Source organism: Bos taurus, chromosome 1, assembly GCF_002263795.3.
Source record: "Bos taurus isolate L1 Dominette 01449 registration number 42190680 breed Hereford chromosome 1, ARS-UCD2.0, whole genome shotgun sequence".
Lineage (NCBI taxonomy): Eukaryota > Metazoa > Chordata > Mammalia > Artiodactyla > Bovidae > Bos > Bos taurus.
Genome location: NC_037328.1, coordinates 4,299,042 through 4,320,338, shown reverse-complemented (window position 1 = coordinate 4,320,338; position 21,297 = coordinate 4,299,042). Strand labels below are relative to the sequence as shown.

At 42.9% G+C, this 21,297-nt stretch overlaps 1 protein-coding gene and 1 non-coding gene across 12 annotated transcripts in view; one reads left to right on the top strand and one right to left on the bottom strand.

Annotated features, from left to right (window-relative positions):
* Positions 1-21,297, bottom strand: part of TIAM1 (TIAM Rac1 associated GEF 1) — a 464,731-nt gene that overhangs the window by 111,423 nt on the left and 332,011 nt on the right. For all 11 annotated transcript variants that reach the window (XM_024993771.2, XM_024993775.2, XM_059887391.1 and 8 more), the window contains 2 exons: positions 8,703-8,927; positions 6,567-6,752 (listed from right to left, as the gene is read on the bottom strand). In XM_024993771.2, coding sequence (XP_024849539.1) covers positions 6,567-6,752; positions 8,703-8,927 — 411 coding nt within the window. The remainder of the gene's footprint in view (positions 1-6,566; positions 6,753-8,702; positions 8,928-21,297) is intronic.
* On the top strand, positions 4,729-4,824 carry MIR2284X (microRNA mir-2284x). The gene has a single exon (NR_037520.1). It is a non-coding gene; the product is annotated as a microRNA mir-2284x (primary transcript).

Genomic DNA, 21,297 nt, shown 5'->3' with positions numbered 1-21,297 from the left:
TGTTTCCCCATCTATTTCCCATGAAGTGATGGGACCAGATGCCATGATCGTCGTTTTCTGAATGTTGAGCTTTAAGCCAACTTTTTCACTCTCCACTTTCACTTTCATCAAGAGGCTTTTGAGTTCCTCTTCACTTTCTGCCATAAGGGTGGTGTCATCTGCATATCTGAGGTTATTGATATTTCTCCTGGCAGTCTTGATTCCAGCTTCTTTCTTCCAGTCCAGCATTTATCATGATGTACTCTGCATATAAGTTAAATAAGCAGGGTGACAATATACAGCCTTGACGTACTCCTTTTCCTATTTGGAACCAGTCTGTTGTTCCATGTCCAGTTCTAATTGTTGCTTCCTGACCTGCATACAGATTTCTCAAGAGGCAGGTCAGGTGGTCTGGTATTCCCATCTCTTTCAGAATTTTCCACAGTTTATTGTGATCCACACAGCCAAAGGCTTTGGCATAGTCAATAAAGCAGAGATAGATGTTTTTCTGGAACTCTCTTTCTTTTTCCATGATCCAGCGGATATTAGCAATTTGATCTCTGGTTCCTCTGCCTTTTCTAAAACCAGCTTGAACATCAGGAAGTTCACAGTTCAAATATTGCTGAAGCCTGGCTTGGAGACTTTTGAGCATTACTTTACTAGCGTGTGAGATGAGAAGCAAACATGTATATAATATTTTTACAAAAATGGAAATGTACTAAATGCATTTGGCAATTCTGTCATCTACACTTAAAATTGATGCTTTTGAACTGTGGTGTTGGAGAAGACTCTTGAGAGTCCCTTGGACTGCAAGGAGATCCAACCAGTCCATTCTGAAGGAGATCAGCCCTGGGATTTCTTTGGAAGGAATGATGCTAAAGCTGAAACTCCAGTACTTTGGCCACCTCATGTGAAGGGTTGACTCATTGGAAAAGACTGTGATGCTGGGAGGGATTGGGGGCAGGAGAAGAAGGGGATGACAGAGGATGAGGTTGCTGGATGGCATCAAGGACTCGATGGACGTGAGTCTGAGTGAATTCAGGGAGTTGGTGATGGACAGGGAGGCCTGGCGTGCTGCGATTCATGGGGTCGCAAAGAGTCAGACACGACTGAGCGACTGAACTGAACTGACTGGCTGACACTTAAAATATGATACTTATCTTTTTGTTAAAACAAATTTTAACTTTGGAGAGAAAAACGTATTTTTTTTTTTTTAAAGGAAGCTAACCTCCATTGAGACATATGCAAGGTGCCAGTGTACATGCTCAGTAATTCAGTTGTGTTCGACTCTTTGCGACCCCTACGGACTGTAGCCCACTGTAGCCCAACAGGCTCCTCTGTTTATGGGATTTTTTCAAGCAAGAATACTGGAGAGACTTGACATTTTCTCCTCCAAGGGCATCTTCCTGACCTGGGAATTGAACCTGCATATCCTGCATTACAGGTGGATTCCTTCACTTGAGCTACCAGCCAGGAACCCAGACAAATACTTAAATGTTCAGGAAGGGACCACACCAAACCTCCATCCGCCGCTGTGATCGCCTGCATCAAGCAACAGGTGCAGGAGCTCTGAGACTTTATGGACTTTCAAATCCATAGAGTCTTTGCAGGCAATCCTTCGGGCTGGAACTTTATCCCACAGGTGGTAAGCAGAGTCCCAGGAACCTACGGGAACTTCTGCCAGGAGGTCTCAACAGGCCACCCACGGGCTCTCCTTTCAAACGAGGGAGTGCAAGGAGGTACAGCGAGTTGGGCTTGAAATGAAACTTCCCCACCCACTCTTTGTTGCCGGAGGTAAATATCTCAGAACCTACTTGTCATAGATTCCCACACGGGCAACTCCCCATGTGATGGCTGCCAACTGGCCGCCTTCTCGTGGATGAACACTGTTGGGTAACACCCAGGGGCCCCCTCAGCAGCGAGTACACTGGCAACAAGGCACACCTTCCTGAGGTTTTCAGCATTGACAGGGTAAACACCCTGGAACCCCAGTGAGTAGACTGGCAAAGACCCCACGTCCATCAGAAACAAGAATCAAAACAGCTTCTCTGCAAGGGTATTAGGGGGAAAGTTTTGGTCCCAAACAGAAAGAAGAGGAGGGAGCTTGAAAGGTCTTACATTTTCTCAGCTTCAGACATAAGCAGACCTAGACGGGGGCAGGTAAATATGTGGCACCCAACACAACGGTGGGAGAACTCCCCCAGGGAGAGCTCTTACCACAGATGTACTCAAGGTGTTAGGGCAGCAAACGTCTCACAACAATAAAGGACACATTTTTATGTTAAATATGCAAACATTTTTTCTTCTCCATTTCATCACTTTCTAAGCTAAAGGTAAACACGGTTGTAAAAGGAATAAATGATAATGTGTTAACATACAAAGATGCTGACATAATGATGTCAAAATCAGTTAAGCTTATGGTCACAAAATGAGGCTAAGAACCACTGAATAAATGGTATTAAAGGTAAAAATTCTAGAGAAAAAGTGTTCATGTGGTCTCAAATTTATAAAGATATATTTACGGACCTATACAGGCAGATACACATGCATGCACAAACACACAATTGTCCATCAATATCCATGGGAAACTGGTTCTTTAGGACCCCCAAGGAATCAAAATCCTCCCATGCTCAAGACCTTATATAAAATGGCATAGTATTTATATATAACCTACATACCATCTCCTATGTATTTTAAACATCACTAGCTTATTTATAATACCTAATATAATGTATATTCTATGTAAATAGGTGTAAGTACAATGTAAATGCTATGGAAATCGTTGAGCAAATTTGTTTTTTGCTTTTTGGAACTTTCTGGAATTTATTTTTTTTGAATACCAATCCATGGTTGGTTGAATCCCCAGATGCAGAACCTGCGGAAATGAATGGTCAAGTCTATGTGTGTGTGTGTGTGTGTGTGTCTGGTGTCTGTGTGTATCACAGCACCCATCAATATCTGAACTTTTGTGTTTATCTGGTGTTGCTGTTTAGTCGCTAAGGCATGTCCAAGCTTGTGACCCCATAAACTGTAGCCCGCCAGGCTCCTCTGTCCATGGAATTAACCCAGGCAAAAATAACTAGGGTGGAGTGCCATTTCCTTCTCCAGAGGATCTTCCTGACCCAGGGATGGAACCCACGACTCTCGGGTCTCCTGCATTGCAGGCAGATCCTTTACCACCGAGACACCTGGGAAGCCCTTGTGTTTATCTGATTGCTTACTTATTATCCATCTTTCCCACAAGAATATAAGCTCCAATGGGACAAGAACTCTAGATTCATTCACTGCTATAACCCTAATCAGAGGACAGTACAGACATATGCCAGGCACTCACATTTATTTGTTGACTGAATGAATAAATAAACAACAAACAAACAAGAAAAAGCACAAGCAGAGATTCTACATAACACAGTTATAACAATTAAACGGCAACTCTGGTTTCTAATTTTGGACAGAGTCCAGAAGAGAAACTCAAACAACCATAAATGTGAACCTCATAAGCTGCGAAAGTTACTGCTACTCTCAAGACAATAATGACTCAAAATGAGCAAAGAGATTTAGATGGAAGGGGAAAAAAAAAGCTGGCAAAAGAACTGTTGAACAAGAGCTCGAGTTTCTCAATGATCTTTGCTCACACAATGCCTCTCTTTGTGGCCCGTACCTGATTACTCTATCATTCTGTTCATCTGTGCAAACAAGAACAATGATAACCTTCTTTCAAAGAGTACAGTGGGGACCCTTCAGTTAATTACTGAGCATGATGAGAAGTCGTCCTGGTCAATGGAGCTTAAATTGTGCTCGAATCTCCTCCCCTAGCCCCGTTGCCCTGACACCTCCTCCTTCTATGCTCCCCACTTAAAAGAAGGAAAAAAAAAAAAAAAAGATCTGGACAAAGGCTAAATTGAAAAATGTTTCAACCCCAAGGGAAAAGAACATTCTCTGGGGTCAAACGACAAGGAGAGAAGGAAAAAAAAAAGTATCCAATAAATGAGACAGTAAAAACTCCCTGCCCAGAACCTTCTATAAAACATAGAGCAACAAATAGGAACAGACACCCAACAGGCTTGCTTAACTGGTCCAGTCCCACTGAAACCCCTCATGGAAAAGAGAAGTTTGCAATGACACACAAACACCCAGATACACGTCACAGATGTAGCTAGCAAAAAAAAAAGAAAGAAAGAACAAAGAAACAGAGACTGGCACGTGTGGAATTAAACATTCTTTAAAATCACGGGCTGAATAAAGCTAAAAGTTACTAACCCTTCCACTCCCATTGTCAGCTGGTCAGATTTTAAAAGCCTGCCCATCAAAAGAAAAGCACACACAAATCATAGACATTGAGACAGAGGAGATTAGAAAGTCTGGAGATAAATTATGGAAGGATAATTTAGTGGCTTTTATTTCATCATCTCATTTTAGAGGGACTTCCCAAGTGGCGCTAGTGGTAAAGAATCTGCCTGACCAATGCAAGAGATGCAGGTTTGAACCCTGAGTTGGGAAGATCCCCTGGAGGAGGAAATGGCAAATCGTTCCAGTATTTTTGCCTGAAAAATTCCAAGGACAAGAGGAGCCTGGCGGGCTATAGCCCACGGAGTTTCAAAGAGTCAGACACAAGCACGCACAGGAGAGATTAGCTTCAGTGGCTTTGAAGAAAATAATAGAAACACAGAAGTTTTAGGTGGACAGCAAGATTATTTTCTCCAAAGTTTATCAAGCCCAGGAGAAGGAAACAGCCATTTGGATGGCTTGGGATTTAGTATTGGGTTGGCTGAAAAGTTCGTTCGGGTTTTTCCATAAGAACTCAAATAAACTTTTTGGCCAACCCAGTAATAACACTGATGCACCATCATGGGGATCAAACTTCCTACATAAGAAAGTGAAATAAAGTGTTAGTTGCTCTGTCATGTCTCAGTCTTTGCAACCCCAGGACTGTAACTTGCCAGGCTCCTCTGTCCATGGAATTCTCCAGGCAAGAATACTGGAGTGGGTAACCATTTCCTACTCCAGAGGATCTTCCTGACACAGGGATCAAACTGAGGTCTCCAGCATGCAGGCAGATTCTTTAGCGTCTGAACCACCAGGGAAGCCCTTTGCTTAGTAAGACTGCTGCTTCAATTGATGACATTCTCACAGTGTGGTAAACAAGAATTTTTCTCACAATTACTTTGCAGAACAGGCAAACTAAGATTTGGTTAAGTTACAAAGCAGTGTCCAGGTCTCATAGAAACAGACCAAGAGCCACAAACTGAAGACCGTTTGCAAGATTAATTGATCACAGCCCTTGGACCCAGTGCCACTAAAAAAATAAGACTTAATAGCTGTATGGAGAGGTGGTAGCCAGGAGACCAAGAGCTGAGCTGTAATTAGTAGAACAAATCAGGATGCCAGTTCTAATAACTCCAGAAATTGGTTTAAGACTTCTTTAAAAAATGTAAATCTACCCTAATTATCTGAATGATGATGCTAATCTATTTATAAAGAACACAAACGCCTCTGAGTGAATTACAGCTCTGAATCAATTGAAGCGTGCAGCTGACACAGCGCCCAGAGCCCCACAGGAAAGGTTCTCCAAGGCGGCTTCTGGAATCTGGGACTTGACATTCAGTCTCACAGCAAGTGCGCTAAGGTGCAGCACATTTTCAGTGGGTGTTCATTTGGAGAGGCAAAGACCGTGTTGCTCGCATAGCGATGTTTGAGAAGAAAGGAACCCAAAGTACATAAAGCTGTTTGCAATATAGCAAGTACATGAAATTACAGATTGCAAACATACAACTACCCAATCTGCCGCTCTGGAGATCAGATGAAAATTCTCTTCCCCAAGCAACTACTTATGTCGGGCTGAGAAACACAGAAAGGTCTTGACCTTCTTCAAATGAATCAGGTATTTATGGTCACCCAAAACTATGATGGGGGCTTCCCTGGTGGCTCAGACAGTAGAGAATCTGCCTGCAATGTAGAAGACCGGGGTTCAATCCCTGGGTTGGGAAGATCCCCTGGAGGAGAGCATGGCAACCCACTCCAGTATTCTTGCCTGGAGAATTCCATGGACAGAGGAGTCTGGTGAGCCCATGGGGTCGAAAAGAGTCAGACATGACTGGCGACTAACACTTTCACTTTCAAAACTATGATGAAAAAGTGAAAAGGAAGATTTTTAAAGAAATCTGTTCAATATATGGTGTATGTGTCTTCATGTGAGAAACTGAGAGAGAAACACATTTGTGTGTGAGAGAACAAGCTCTCCACTTATCATATCCACAAGAATAACAGAAAAAATATATATTGGGGTTGAAAGCATGACACCACCCAAAAATGACATGAGTTACCCACCAGTACCCCATGTGAAGAGCTCTTGAGGTAATACCTTTCATATTTTCTTGCACAGTAATTTAGGGCCCATCAAGACCAGCTGAAGTAACAAATGTCAAAAGAGATTCAAATGAAGATTTGCATCCATGGCTGAGAGAGGACGTATCAAAGCCACACAGAGCAGTAAAACTGGAAAACCACTTCAGAGATCCTTGTCAAGTCGTGCTCAGGATTAATAGTCAAGATGGATATTTATCAAAAACACATTAGCTTCTACTCACCAGGGCATGAAAAGATGACACGGAAAAAATTCCAAGGCGGCCCATTGCCACTTTGGTTGGTCGGCTTGCAAAGGCAAGTAGCCTTTTAGGGTTGGGCAGCTCCCCGCCTTGGAGGCTGGCTAGGTAACAGCGGTACCGAAACAGGTCCATTTGGAACTGCTCAAGATTCTGCTCCCAGACAAAGATCTAGAGTGGTGAAAACACGGAAAAAACGAAAGAAGAAAAAGAGAAGGCAAATGTTAACAATTTTATCCCACATAAATGTTACAAATCCACATGTTGCAAAGGTATTAATTTTAATCCTAAAAGGTAAACAACAGGTATCCTAAATTTCTTAGGTAATAACAAGTCCCATTTTGCTGTTTCCATAGCTTACATGTTTTTCTGCAATCTATAGTCCTACATTCAGTATGATACACAGAACATACAGCCTTAGTTGCTCTGCTCCCTCCCATCATAGATTTCATGTTTGCAACCATGACAGACCATCAGCTCCAGGCTCAGAACCACAAACCTGAGGGAGAAGTAAAAAACGCAGAGGAATTCCAGCCCTGGAGAATTATATGACTTACCTAGGGGTAGTTTTTCAGAGGAAGATAGAGAAGAAGAAAACCAAAGTGATTTCAAAATCAGAGACAAATAGGCCGAGAGTTTTGGGAGCAGGTGGGCGGTTGAATGTACAGGATGGGACCATGGAAAATACTAATGGTGAAGATCCACATTCTGGAACACATAGTTTCAACCACCAAATGGATCCAAGATGTTTCCACATTTTTCCAAGTGGCAAAATAATACCCACCTCCTGCGGCTGATGTGACGGTCGAACAAAGTAATGCAAGAGTAAGAGCTGGAACAGGTGTATTGTGAAGGCTCAGGGATCTTGGCTGTGATGTGGATATTAATCAGTGGTTAGCCCAAATATCTATCAAAAGATGAATGGGTAAACAAATTGTGGTGTACACACACAATGGAGTAATATCCAGCCATAAAAGGAACGGAGTGTGCATACCACAACGTGGACCAGTCGGTAAGACATTACACTAACTCAAAGACATTGACACAGAAGGTCACATATTATGCTCCTCCATTTATACAAAACATCTGAAACTGGCAAACCCAGAGACAGAATGCCAGGGGCAGAGAGGAGCAAAAGCTTAAAAGATACGGAGTTTCCTCTTAAAAGATACGGAGGTAGATGGTATTTGGGACTAGACAGAGATAATGGTTACTCAACATTATACATGTACTCAATGCCGCTGAATTGTACACTTTAATGTGGTTAAGTTTGTGTTATGTGAATTTCACCTCTGGTTAAAAAATATATAGAACAGGATAATAGAGGGAAAGAACAGACAGAGAGGAATTCAGAAGATCATATGCTGATCAATTATTTAAATAGCGTTTATTCACATACTTACTTCCTACATACTAGGCAAAGTTTCAAAATGTTGCTAAATGGCTATCACTGACTTTAATTTTTTTTTTCTTTCTTTTTGGCAATACCACATGGCATGTGGGATCTTAGTTCCCTGACAGGGATTGAACCAGTGCCCTCTGCATTGGAAGGGCAGAGTCTTAACGTCTGGACCCCCAGGGAAGTCTCTATCACAGACTTTAAAACAACTGAATAGAAGGCAAAATGTCCTCTGTTATCTCACTAAATCTTTCCTTTTTAGCATGAAATACACTTACCTGCATATACAGCAATTATACACATATTTTTAAAGCACACTCTACCTTTACTAAATATAGAAATTTAACTTTATTGAGGAGTCAGGGATGAAGTTAGACCCATCACAGCTGGGCACCAAGTCAACCTGATACCACGGGGAATGAAATCGCAGACATGCCAATTACCCAGATCCCCAAGAACAGCTTGCCACTGGTGGGAGCAGGAGGGCTCCTCTATTAGATTTCTGTTTTTCCTCCAATGTAATACTGTTCCCTTCAGCTCATAACAATCAACTGTGAACAACTGGTGAGAAGAACTGACAGTCAAAATAAAGAATCTAGCAGCCTGGGTGACAGGCTGACAAGGAGGAGATAACCAAGGATATTTCTCGGTTCCAAGGCAGCAGAAACACCCCTTTCAAGACCTGAGGATTGGCCCACGTCTGTACACGGGAGAACAATTACCTGATCTAATATAGTTTTCTTCTTCTTTGAATCCGTGACGGAAGACAGCTGCATCTCGCCCATTTTCTTCATCTTCTCGTCCATGTCAATCTTCTGTTCCAGTTTTTTGATCTCCGACTTCAGCAGCCGGAGCGTGTCCTCTTTGTGGTGGTGTCTTGCCACAGCAGCCGCGCAAGCAGAGTGGATGGCGGTGATCCAGTTCTCCAGCTCCGTCTGGCTGGTGGTCTGTGAGGGGCAGGGTGGGGCCCGAGAAGAAACGGGCACCACAGAGGTCAGCAGAGAAGAACCAGTGTGCATTTCCAGGCAAGCCCTGGCTGGGGGTCAAGCAGACGGGTCTACACACCCCGTGGGGAAGGCTAACCTTTCTGACCGCCTTGTTCAGAGAGCAGATAAAACGAGGGCGTCTCAGTCAGACACCACTCCACCCAGCCCTCGCTCCCAGGGGCTGTCGGGAATGAGGCCGCCATGTCAGCTCACTCATGTACTTATTGAGCTCAGTTGTTGCAACAGATTGAATCGTTGTATCCAGCCCCCTGCCCCAGATTCAAACATTGAAAACCTAACCCCCAGTGTGATGGTACTGTGTGCTCAGTCTTATCTGACTCCTTGCGACCCCATGGACTGAAGCCTACTGTGGAATTTTCCAGGCAAGAATACTGGAGTGGATTGCCGTTTCCTTCTCCAAGTGTGATGGTATTAGGAGGTAATGAGGTCGTGGGAGTGGAGGCTTCATACAGGGGATTGGTGCCCTTATAAAAAGAAGCCAAAGAGCTAGCTAGCTTGATAGCTCCATAGACTGCCATCTATGAATCAGGGAACGTGCCCGATCAGACCCCAACCATGTTCCCACCCTCATCTCACACTTCCAGCCTCCAGAATGTTTATAAAGTCACCCAGTCTCGGGTAGTTTGTGACAGCAGCCCAAACCAAAACACTGGTGTATGTGCCAATTCTATCTGCCACTGTCGTTTAGTCACTAAGTCGTGTCCGCCTCTTTGTGACCCCACAGATCGCAGCATGCCAGGCTCCTCTGTCTTCCACTGTCTCCTGAAATTTGTTCAGATTCATGCCCATTGAGTCTGTGGACAGTTCTATACAGATAGCTTAGTTTGGGTTTCTTTTTTAACTTCTAATTTTTTTAAATAATGAAAGTATGATAACACATTTACAGGAGACTGGGAAAATACAGAACAAAGTGACATATAGTTCCACTATATAATTATTTTTATAAGTAGATAAATTAAGGTTTTTAGTAGGTGTTTCAGAGAGCTTGTTTTCTTATTGACAGTTGCTATGAAGCAAAGGTCAGTTTGCAGAAGGGGACGGGTCAGTTCAGAGGTGACAGTGAAGCCAAGGGATATTACGGCCAAGGAAAATGCGATAACCCTGCCCCCAGTGACCTGCTGTGACCCCAATCCTCAGGTGCCCTGCCTAAGCCAAGCAGCCATAACACAACTAGGGCTGGGATGGAGATCCAGGAGCTAGAAGTATTACCAACTCAGGAACACAGGGGAGAATCTAGAAATAGCGACCACCCAGGAGAACTCCAGCCACTTAGAATGACCAGGTTGAGGGGCTTTAAAGACAATTAACGTTGGCAGGAGACACCCACCAATGAGCAGATAACTTCAAAGTGGGCTTGCTGTAACTCCGGGTGCTCTGAAAGGCAAAAGCTGGGGGGACAGTTCATGTGTCATCATAGGCTATGATTAATTCTCTAGGAATGCAGTCAATGAGCATCTCCTTAGAGAAGTTTAGTAAATGCTCTGAAGTTAGCTCAGACCCAACCATACTTCAGCCTGAACAGAGGATCTCTTTGGCTACTTCAATATTAAATATTGTTTAATATTTAATAATAAATATTAAACTAGCTGACAGCATCATTTTTCAATCACAAAACATTGTTACTTTTTTGTTTTCTCTCTGATGCATCTTCTTACTTTTCTCACTCATTTGAGCCATGGTTTGAAAATATATTCTACAACAGGACTCCACCCACATAACTGAAATTTAAGTGAAGGTACCACCACTAGGGTTTATGTTATTTCTGAATCTCATCAGTTTCATATCCCACAAATGAAATGGCATCAGATATTACAGTGTCTGCCAGCAGAGACACCACACACCGGGCTAACCTAGGCAATCTGGCCGTTGTTATGTTTACAACAAAACACTTGCCTGTATCTAAGGAAGACTTCAATAAGCTAGACATTCTCCTAAAGAAACAGCACCTGATAAAGCAGATGGAATCATCTCAGTGGGAAAAGAAGAAGAGATAAAGATACTGGAAGTCAAAGGTAAATACTTGTAGGTAGAGAAAGGGAAAAATGCAATGTGTGTATAGGAGACTCATCTTTTTATTACATACCTAGGACTTAATCAGCTTATAATTGGAAGCGTGTAACTGACTACCTTTATCCATTTTACTTCCCACTCCCCCCTTTAATTCTTTAAGCATTAAAGACTCAGCTGCAAATTTTTAATCTTTAATCTCCTCTTGGAAAGCAATTACCTTCCATTTTGTCTTGATGTATCACTTTAAAGTTATTCCAGAAAAACAGAGTTTAAGATCCTCCCACATATAAAACCACCACGCTTCCTCATGCCTAGTGCAACTGAAATGTTTGCTGTCTTTGGGTTTCTCAACCTCAGTGGGTAATTTGCCAGGTGCAGTTATCCCCCCTACCCCCACCCTTTTAAAAAATCTTACTAGAGAAGGAATCAGTTCAGATGGGAAAACAATCAAGTAAGGATGCTTTTCGAAAAGAAAAATTTCGATGAAGAAAATACCAAGTATTGGCGAAGATATGGAGCAACCAAAATATTCTTACGAGCTGCGGATGCTAAACTGGTGTCACTGGCGTGGAAAACTATTTGGCGCTATCTCCTAAAGGAGAAGATCTGCACACCTTGTGACCCCCAAAATGCACTCGTGGGTATGTTCTCAAGAGAAATGCATTCCTGTGTTCACCAAAACGTATGTCCTGAAAGGTTTACAGCAGTACAGTTTGCAATGGACAAAACCAAAAAGTATCCCAACACCTGTCAACAGGAGAATGAATGAAAAACATGGATGATCGCATAGTGACACATGACACAGCAACGGGAACGAAAGACCGGTGACTGCACACTACAACACGGGAGACGCTTCACATGTGCTGTGTGCTTAGTCGCTCAGTCCTGTCCAGACCTTTGCGAGCCCATGGGCGTAGCCCGCCAGGCGCCTCTATCCAGGGGATTCCCCAGGCAAGAACACTGGGGTGGGCTGCCATGCCCTCCTCCAGGGGATCCTCCCAACCCAGGGATCAAACCCAGGTCTCCCGCATTGAAGGAGGATTCTTTACCATCTGAGCCACCAGGGGAGCCCCACGTTAAGACTGAGGAGAAGAAGCCAAACACGAAAGAGTTTAAAGACTCTATTTATGTAAAGTACAAACGCAGGAAAACAAATGTACACTGTTAGAAGTCAGAAGAGTCGTTTGATGGGGATTACGGGGCAGAGGGGAGGTAGCATCTTGAAGGAAGCACAGGGTGTCTCTCGGGTGCTGGCCATATTCTGCTTCTTGATCTGGGTGCCAGTTACATGAGTGTATGTCACGGGTATGCCCAAGAAACATCATCAAAAAGAGTACTTTTCTGTGTGTACATTATACTTTAACAGAGAGTTTTTAAAAGATCCTTCCCAGATATATCACCCTAATATTGAAGTCCAACTTCTCTATAACTATTCTAAAAATGTTGTACTTTAGACTCTTATTTTTCAGGAAAAAGTGTCGCTGGAGGGTTGTAATGGAGGTTCCCAACAGCATGACCTTTTCCAGCATCACCTTCTTTGTCCTCCAAAGTGCCTGGGAGCATCTGACGAACAGCTAGTCCCTTGAGCCAAAATATGCTTTTCCCCTTTGTACGCACAGCTCAGTGGAAACAAGGAGCTTTCAGATGTGAAGGGAGCTGGTGTTTTAACCCATGTGAAAAGGATACTGTGGGGCTCTTTCAGATGGAATCCATGCAGAGGTACCACGTGTCACTAAGGAGGAGAGGACGTTGTCTCCAGTGAAAACAGCTGGTGCATCAGTGCTCTTTGAAAGGTCAGCATCTATTCCCCCAGGACCATCTTCATACATCTCTGCCTCCCTTCTCCCACCCCCGAGGAAGAAAAGCAAATATCTACAGCCCTGACATAATACCCAAGGAATAGTTAGAAAGAGCTTAAAATTCCTGATACAAACTCTGCTAAATCCAGTTACAAACCTTACTTTTTAAATGACTATATTCATCAAGAAGGGGGTCCGTGGGATGATTTTACAGATGAAGGAACTAAAGCCTGGTCAAAGCAGGGATGACACAGTCATTTATCATAAACCCTGATCTCTTTCCATCTTATTTTTGTTTTTTTTTTTTTTTTAATTTTAACATGCTACATACACCACCCCAGACCCCTTCAGCTCTCACCAATTGCTCTAAAAGCCTAGCTGTGGGGTCTTTGGTGTTGCCCACTTATTTTGAGCTCCCCTTAGGGACATGGGGGGATGGAATTTTCCTGTTGGCTTTGAAGTTAGGTGTGGTCAGGTCACTTGGCTGCAGTCAATGGATCTGAGTACAAGTGAAACAAGTACAAGCCCCTGTGCCCTCGTCTTTTTGTTCTTTTTTGTGGTGGGTAATCGCTTTACAATATTGTGCTGGCCTCTGCCATACATCAGCATGAATCAGCCACAGGTACACACACATCCCCTCCCTCCTGAACTCCTCTCCCCGCTCCCACCCCATCCCACCTCTCTAGGTGGCCACAGAGCGCTGGGCTGAGCTCCCTGTGTCACACAGCAAATTTCCACGGACTGCATATTTTACATACGATAATATGTATGTTTCCACGCAACTCCCTCAACTCGTCCCACCCTCTCCAGAGTGAAGTCAGTCAGAAGGAGAAAGACAACGACTGCATATTACCGCATGTGTATGGAATCTAGAAAGATGGTACTGACGAATTATTTGCAGGGCAGCGATGGAGGCGCAGGGGCTTCCCAGGTGGCACCAGTGGTAAAGAATCTGCCTGCTAATGCAGGAGGCTTAAGAGATGCAGGTTCGATCCCTGGGCGGGGAAGATCCCCTGGAGGAGGGCATGGCAACCCACTCCAGTATTCTTGCCTAGAGAATCCCTAGGGTCACAAGGAGATGGATACGATGGAAGTGACTCAGCACTGTAACAGAGACACAGAAATAGACCCGAACCCTTGTCTTCTGAAGTAAAATGCTGACTCAAGAGTTAATGATTGGGAAAGATGAAAATACAGAAACAAAGGATAACTGTTGAGCTGGGAAAACTGGTAACAATTTAGACTAAAATTCTGCCACAGGACAGAATCACCGAACTCCCAGTTCCCTGAAATATCTAGATAAAGGCCTGACACACATTCCTAAGTTGTTTTTACAGGAAGCAGACCCCCCCTCCAGATGAAAACTGGGACACAAAAACACAAACACAAGACTGGCTGAAGCCAAAGGACTGATGACGCTTGAAACTTCACCTTGATATCAACCAATCTGAGAAGCGTCCGCGAGCTAATCACACCCTGGTCCTTGAACACTATAAAACTCCTCCTCACTATCCACCCCCAGGGTGAGTCACACAGTCTCGAGGCAGTTAGCCCCCTGTGGCCCCCTTTGCCTCGCAAAGCAATAAAAGCTCCTCTTGTACTTCACCCAAAACTGTTTTCCATGCTTCTATTTGGCAACAGTGAGCAGAAGCTGAGTTTCGGCAACAGAAGCAATGTTCCTAATAAACGTGTTACTAGTAAACAAAAGCCTGCTTCACCCTATTCTGGTCCCTTGGCCTACAGTCCTGGAAGTCCTGGAGGAACAAGACACAGCTTCTGTCCACCTGGGTGCCTAAGTGCCTCGGATGAGAACAGCGTCATAGCCCATGTCTTATCAGACACATGGCAGGAATGAAAAGTTATGTTAAGAGATGTGAGGGTTGCTCCTTACTGCAGCATAACCTAAGCTGTCCTGACTGATATACTAGCAAAGTAGAAAATTCATTTTGAAATAAGTGATGCTTTTTATATATATATTTTTTAATTTCTTATTGGAGTTCAGTTGCTTTACAATGTTGTATTAGTTTCCACCGTACAGCAAAGTGACTCAGCTATATATCCCCTCTTTTTTGGATTTCTTTCACATTTAGGTCACAACAGAGCGTTGAGCAGGGTGCCCTGAGCTACATGGCAGGTTCTTGTTAGTTACCTATCCTTTACATAGTATCAGTAGCGTATATATGTCAATTCCAATGCTTTTTTTAAGAGTCTGTATAATATACTCCAAGAGGAGCCAGAGGCTGATAGGTTCTGCAGAACAACAGTTTTTCACTCTCTTCACTTAATGAAAAGAGAATCCCATCTTCCTTCCACATGTGAGATTCTCCATCAAGGGCAACACACTCCATTCTCATGTCAGAGAGTTTACGTTTGCCTCCCAGTTAAGAGGTGGAAATGAAGGAAACTGATACCAATTGATGAAGCCAAACATCCTTTGAAAGGTGTATATTTAATTCTGACAAAGCAGCTATCCTGAAATTAATTTATTTAAAAGAAAGAAGATGGTGGTTGCCAGAGGCTCAGGAAAGTGGGGTATGGAGAGTTCGGCGGGTACAGAGTTTCAGTTCTGCAAGATGAAACGAGTTCTGGAAATGGATGGTGGTAACGGTTGCAAAACACTGAATTACCTAATGCTGCTGAACTGGGCACTTGGAAACGGTTGGTATGTTCTGTATATTCTATCACAACTTTTCTAAAAAAGACAAAGTAAAAACAAAGGGGAAAAACCTACCAAGTCTCATAATCTAGAGAAAGATGTTCAGAAAATGCGATCACAGCTTTACGAAAAATTTAACAAGCAGCCCTTTTAACTATTAAAAACGCTCAAGCCACCAACCACTTCTGAAAGCTGTCAGAGATGGAAGGCAGCGCCATTAGAGAGAAATTTTGTTCCTGCTGTCCTGTCTAAATAAAACACTGGTCTCTGCCATTCTCCATCATTAGGACAAATCAATTTCTAAGAAGGACAATCACTCAATGAGCTTTTCAGCAGAGTCTGTCCCTTGGCAGTGGCATACACAAGGCTACGTGTGGAAGAGAGGGTGGGTACAGACCACGCTGACTGCTGTCAACAGCAAGTAAAGTAGAGACGAAACGGTTTCTGGCCATATTACAGGCTGAACATTTCTGACTTGATCACAGCAAACCACTCACTTGATACAATGTTTTCCAGTGTGGCCACGCCAGGATCTAAACTCTGACATGCTAGAAAAAGCTTTTCAAAGCTGCTCACCCTGCATCACCTTCTTGAACCAGGCAAGCTTAATCAGGAACACCAGGTCCACTCGAGAGCCCTCCATCAGAGGCAGGAAGGAGACCCCCAGGTGGTACCCTCTCAACTTCTTCCACACCCATCACCTCTCATTAAACAAACAGCAGCAGACAGGTAGAGAGAGGGAATCGTGTGCTTTTTCCTTTGCCTGCTGGGGATGCTATAAATACTGTATAAAGTTCAGTGAAGGAAATAATAGAGTTCTTGCCAAAGGAGGAATGTAATCAACAAAAAAATGCATTTTGCATAAGAGCCCTGTTTGAGCACAGAGTTAAGATGAAGCTCAGGGCTTCATTATGTATTTAAATAGATCCAGCTTCAATTATCCAACTGAATGGAGGATACTTGATTTCAGATAATCAATGGTTTATGTGCGTGGCAGGAAAAGGGAAATTCACTCTAAACAAGAGGACTAGAGAATATATGCCAGGTCTAGGAAACTAACATTTCACATCATTTGAGTGTATAGGAGTGCAGGAAAAATTGTAAAGTAGGTTGAACTTTTTCCACTTTGAAAGAACAAAAAGGAAAAAGAATAAAGTTACGTATTTTTAAGAGGCTAATTGGGAATGAAGTTCCTGTGTGAGTTCCTAAAAAGTCTTTTTTCTCATTGATTTTTCTGTTTAACACATTTTAGAGTTTTATTATATAAGGGTTCATTAAACTATCATTGTTAACACTTATAAAGAAAATTATAGATATTACCTCATAATTGTAACCTGAGGCTCATCTCATCTACTGGAGGAAAGTCATGTAACTGGGCAACCCTCCCACTCAAGGTGAACTCTTTAAAGAAGAAAGGCTTCAGGCCCCAGAAAACCAGACCCCAAAAGACGAAGGAATTATTTACTGCAAAACAAAGGAATACCTGCAACCCTGACACAGTGAATGGCCATCGCAGGATCCATCTCTGGCCAACTGAGTAACCCCCAGGAAAGGCCAACAAATATTGTCAACTGGGGCCCCCTTCACCAAAAGCCTCCCCATTTGTTCATGCTGCAGAAGCCTCCAGTAGGTATCAACATGCACCAGTGAGACCCAAGTACTTCTTTGGTACCTCGTATTTAAGTGTGATCAGACAACTAAGGATCACCAGATACGTGATGAAAGCCTCCAGCATGAAAGGTAGACACCGAAGCCCACGGGAGAGGTTCACATGGTGACTGTAACACATGGGGCCTGAAAGACAAGACTAGAGCAAAGGCACCAAGTGCTAGGGGAGGGCAGACTCCAGGGAAAGCCCCAGTACTCATCAACTACCCAATAAATTGGAGAATTTTAAAAATACAGTGAAGTAACCAAAAAATAAGCAAATTAAGCATAAAAAAAAAGAGACAGTCATTAACTACAAGCAAAAAAATAAATAAAATGACAGTACACTATTTGGCTCAGCAGCTAATACCATTTATATGGTCATACAGCATGGGGACGTCAAAAGAGCGTAACAGGGACTACTGATTGAATTCTGAATTTCCATGGAAGGAAGGATAAGAAGAGAACTTCACTGTAGGTCTTATAAGGTTAACTGAATTCTTCCAAACTACGCATTCAGAACAGAAACAGACCCACAAGGAAAACAAACTCATGGTTATCAAAGGGGAAAGGCAGGGTGGAGCGGGAGAATAAATTAGGAGTTTGGGATACAGACTATTATATACACAAACCATCTATATCAGATAAACAACAGGTCCTACTGTGTAGGACAGAAAACTGTAGTCAATATCTTGTAATAAACTATAATGGAAAAGAATCTAAAAAACAATACATATATATACATATGTAGACCTGAGTCACTTTGCTGGCACTCAAAACAAATGCAACATTGTAAATTAACTATATTTCAAATAAATAAAATTATCTGTTTGTATGAACTTAATACAAATTTAAAATATTGTAAAAAGGAAGCAGAACAGGGTCAGTAACATATTCCTTGGACGATACATAATAGTATACTAGGCCACACTCGAGCTCAGTCACAATTGTACCTCTCCACTGTGCTGTTAACATAACGTGGAGAAACCTCTGAACACACTAACAGCAGGGCAGGCGCTGTAAACAGTGGCCAGCCTGTGCACTTATTGTGCACCTCAACACCCATACTCTCCAAGAATCCTCTCCTTAGAGCTGGGCCAATGGGTCCTCATGCTTTGAAAAGGGCCCCCCTGGGGCATAAAATGGGCAGGTTCAGCAGGCACCCCTTCAGGGAGCTCTATGATCCTCTATCCCAAATGGGGCATTAATAAGAGTCTATGGACATGAGTCTATGGCTCACAGGTCATACCTGCTATTTCTTTTCACCAGATTGCATGACATTGAGCCACCAGAATAGTACTGACAAGCTCATCTGGGTTGAGTCCAGTCCTTCACAGAGATTAAAAAAATTGGCATGGGGATCCACACGTGCTAGAAGTGACTCTTCATCACAACAAACCTATGCCCAAACCAAAGGGAAATATTCCTAAAGTGGCTGGCTAGAGGTAGGAAAATGATCTACAGTGGTGGGAAAACAGGACTTGGCTAGAAACCAAGCGAACACTTAACGAAGACCAAACTTGGAGACTGTCATATCTTTATATTTTAACTCAAAGTTAAGAGGGATATAAACACCACAGAAGATCAAATTAGCATCCTAGATGATTTCATTAGAAGGACAAAAACCACAAAGATAAAATTTTGAAGAGCTAAGTTGAAGTTCTGCAACTTGGAGTTTTCAGAAATCTATTAAAATAAGATGACAAGGATCTTGACACTGAGGGTTAAATAGACCACAAGCTGGGTATGAGTCAACGGTTTGTTGTGGTTTCTAATAATTTAAGGAATTGACACCAGCATCATGGAAGAAATGAGAGAGCAGGGACTGAAATGCAGGAGGCACAGGGCGGGCCTCACGAGGACAGAGTGTGGGGTCCTGGGTCACAGTTATGAGGAGAACATTCAGGAAAGGAGCAGGACCACTGGGAGCCTGGCTTGGAAACCTCGGGTAGGGAGACCTAAATAGGAGACATGGCGCAGGGAAATGAGAGCGGTTTTCAAGTAGTTAGACGGTTATCAGGAAGAATAAGCATGAAAGGCTTACTTGAAACTCTGGGGGAAAATATGGAAGCAAACAGAAATGGCAAATGTCGCCAGAAAGAATGTATCATCGCAACACGATGAAGAACTTTCTAGAACGTGGAGCCAACTAACCAAGTAAATGGGCGATTCCCAGGGATGGTAGCCATCCAGACTGGCCAGACTGACCAGCTGTCAGGAGCCTTGTAGGAATGGTACCAGCCTTGAGAAGGAGGCTTGATGCTAATCTATTCAAGTCCAAATACGAAGTCCCTTCTACAGGCTTTTCTAACCAGTCCACTTGATGCTCCTGGTAAAAGGTGATTTCCAGATCATTTTCTAACTCGGCTGTCCTTGTCCAGGGCATAAGACACTGATCTTCACTAAGTCTGATACACAGAGTCACGTGGGGCACTTGAAGGTAATTATTCCTCAGAAGCTTATCAAACTCAAAGCTTTAGTCTCTCCTCAGAGAAGCCACACTCAACTTCTATAAAGATACTTATTTAAGAGAAGCACAGGGAACTAGTCTCTTTTTCTTCTAGTTAAAATGCTAACTATAACATTTAGTGAGCATTTGCTACCTATCAGACACTTGACTTGCATTACCACATCTAATACCCAATTCAACATAAAGGTGTAAATACTATTTTTTAAAAAAGTCTTTTAAAACTGTGCATGCTTTATAGGTTAGGAGTTTGGGATCGAAAAAAAAAATATATATATATATATGTGCATAGCTATACAAGAGACACTATAAATGACAAGAAACTTTCTATGGAAAGGCAATGACCCCTTAGAGACAATATTTCCTACACATCTTTTTTGTTCATTTGTTTTTTGTCTGTTTGCTTTTGACTACGCTGGGTCTCCATCCCAGTGCATGGGCTTCTCCAACTGTGGCGCATGGGCTTAGCTGCCCCTCGGCACATGGGATCTTAGTTCCCCATAAGCGATTGGACCCATGCCCCCTGCATCGGGAAGATCCCCTGGAAAAGGAAATGGCAACCCACTCCAGTATTCTTGCCAGGGAAATCCTGTGGACAGAGGAGCCTGGCGGGTTACAGTTCACAGGGTCACAAAGAGTCTGACACAACCAAGCAAATGAGCACCCCTGCATTGGAAGGCAGATTCTTAACCACTGGACCACTCCTTCAGATACATAATTCTAAATGATTTTCTACCCAGTCAGGCATATTCTTACTCTACTAACTATGCTCCCAAGGCACTGAATATAGAAATTGAAAACTAATATTAGGATATGTTACCGTAAAAGTCACCAAGATAGTAATGGATGAAGAAAGGGCCGAGAGGAAACTGCTTTGTAGGTGATGTCGCTGATTCTGGCTTCCAGTTGGAGGGAAGAACACTAATAAAAATATTAATAGTTGAAATGCAGAAGCTCTAGCTTCCCCTTTGCAAACAGCATAGCACTTTTCATATATAAACTCTCTAACGTTCATGTCCATTCCCACCCCCGTCTTGGACACAAAACCCCTCTTCTACTTCTGCTGGTAACACGAATCTCTTTTCCATGGGCAGCAAATCTGAATAACAGCATCAGATCAGCAGCATACGGGCTCTGGAAACTGTGTGCACTGAATTGAGCCCCAGGGCTGAAATAACCTACAAATTATTTCCATAATCATGCTCGCTCTCCCTCGCTTTCGCCTCACCCCCTGCACACACAGGTTCCTTTCAAATTCAGCCCCTCCAGGGTCATGTGGATTACAATAAGTAGAAGGTGGAAAATGCCCTCATGGATCCCAAAGAGCAGTAATTTCCTCTGAAAAGGTTCATTTTGTGCTCTGTCCCACGTAAGCAGCATAAAAATTTCGCCAAAACAAGAGGACACAGTGGTTTTCATGAATAAGGTCCTATGCTGCCACAAAAGAATTTTATTCAATGTGACCTATTGAGTATTCAGATTCTAATAGCAATTTTACGGCCAGGAAAGTCCTTTCAAAGGGAATTCACATGAGAAGTGTGTAGGTAAAAAAGAAGAACATCCTGAAATCAACCAAGTTATCATCTAACTTGTACAGTGAGGCAAGGATGGCCAAAATCAAGTTACAATTTTCAAATATTCCAAGTAAGTGGCTTAATTATAAGAAAGAGAAAAAGTCACTTTTTACCATAATCACTGACTCTAGCCCATGTTCTTGTGAGCATAAAAAGT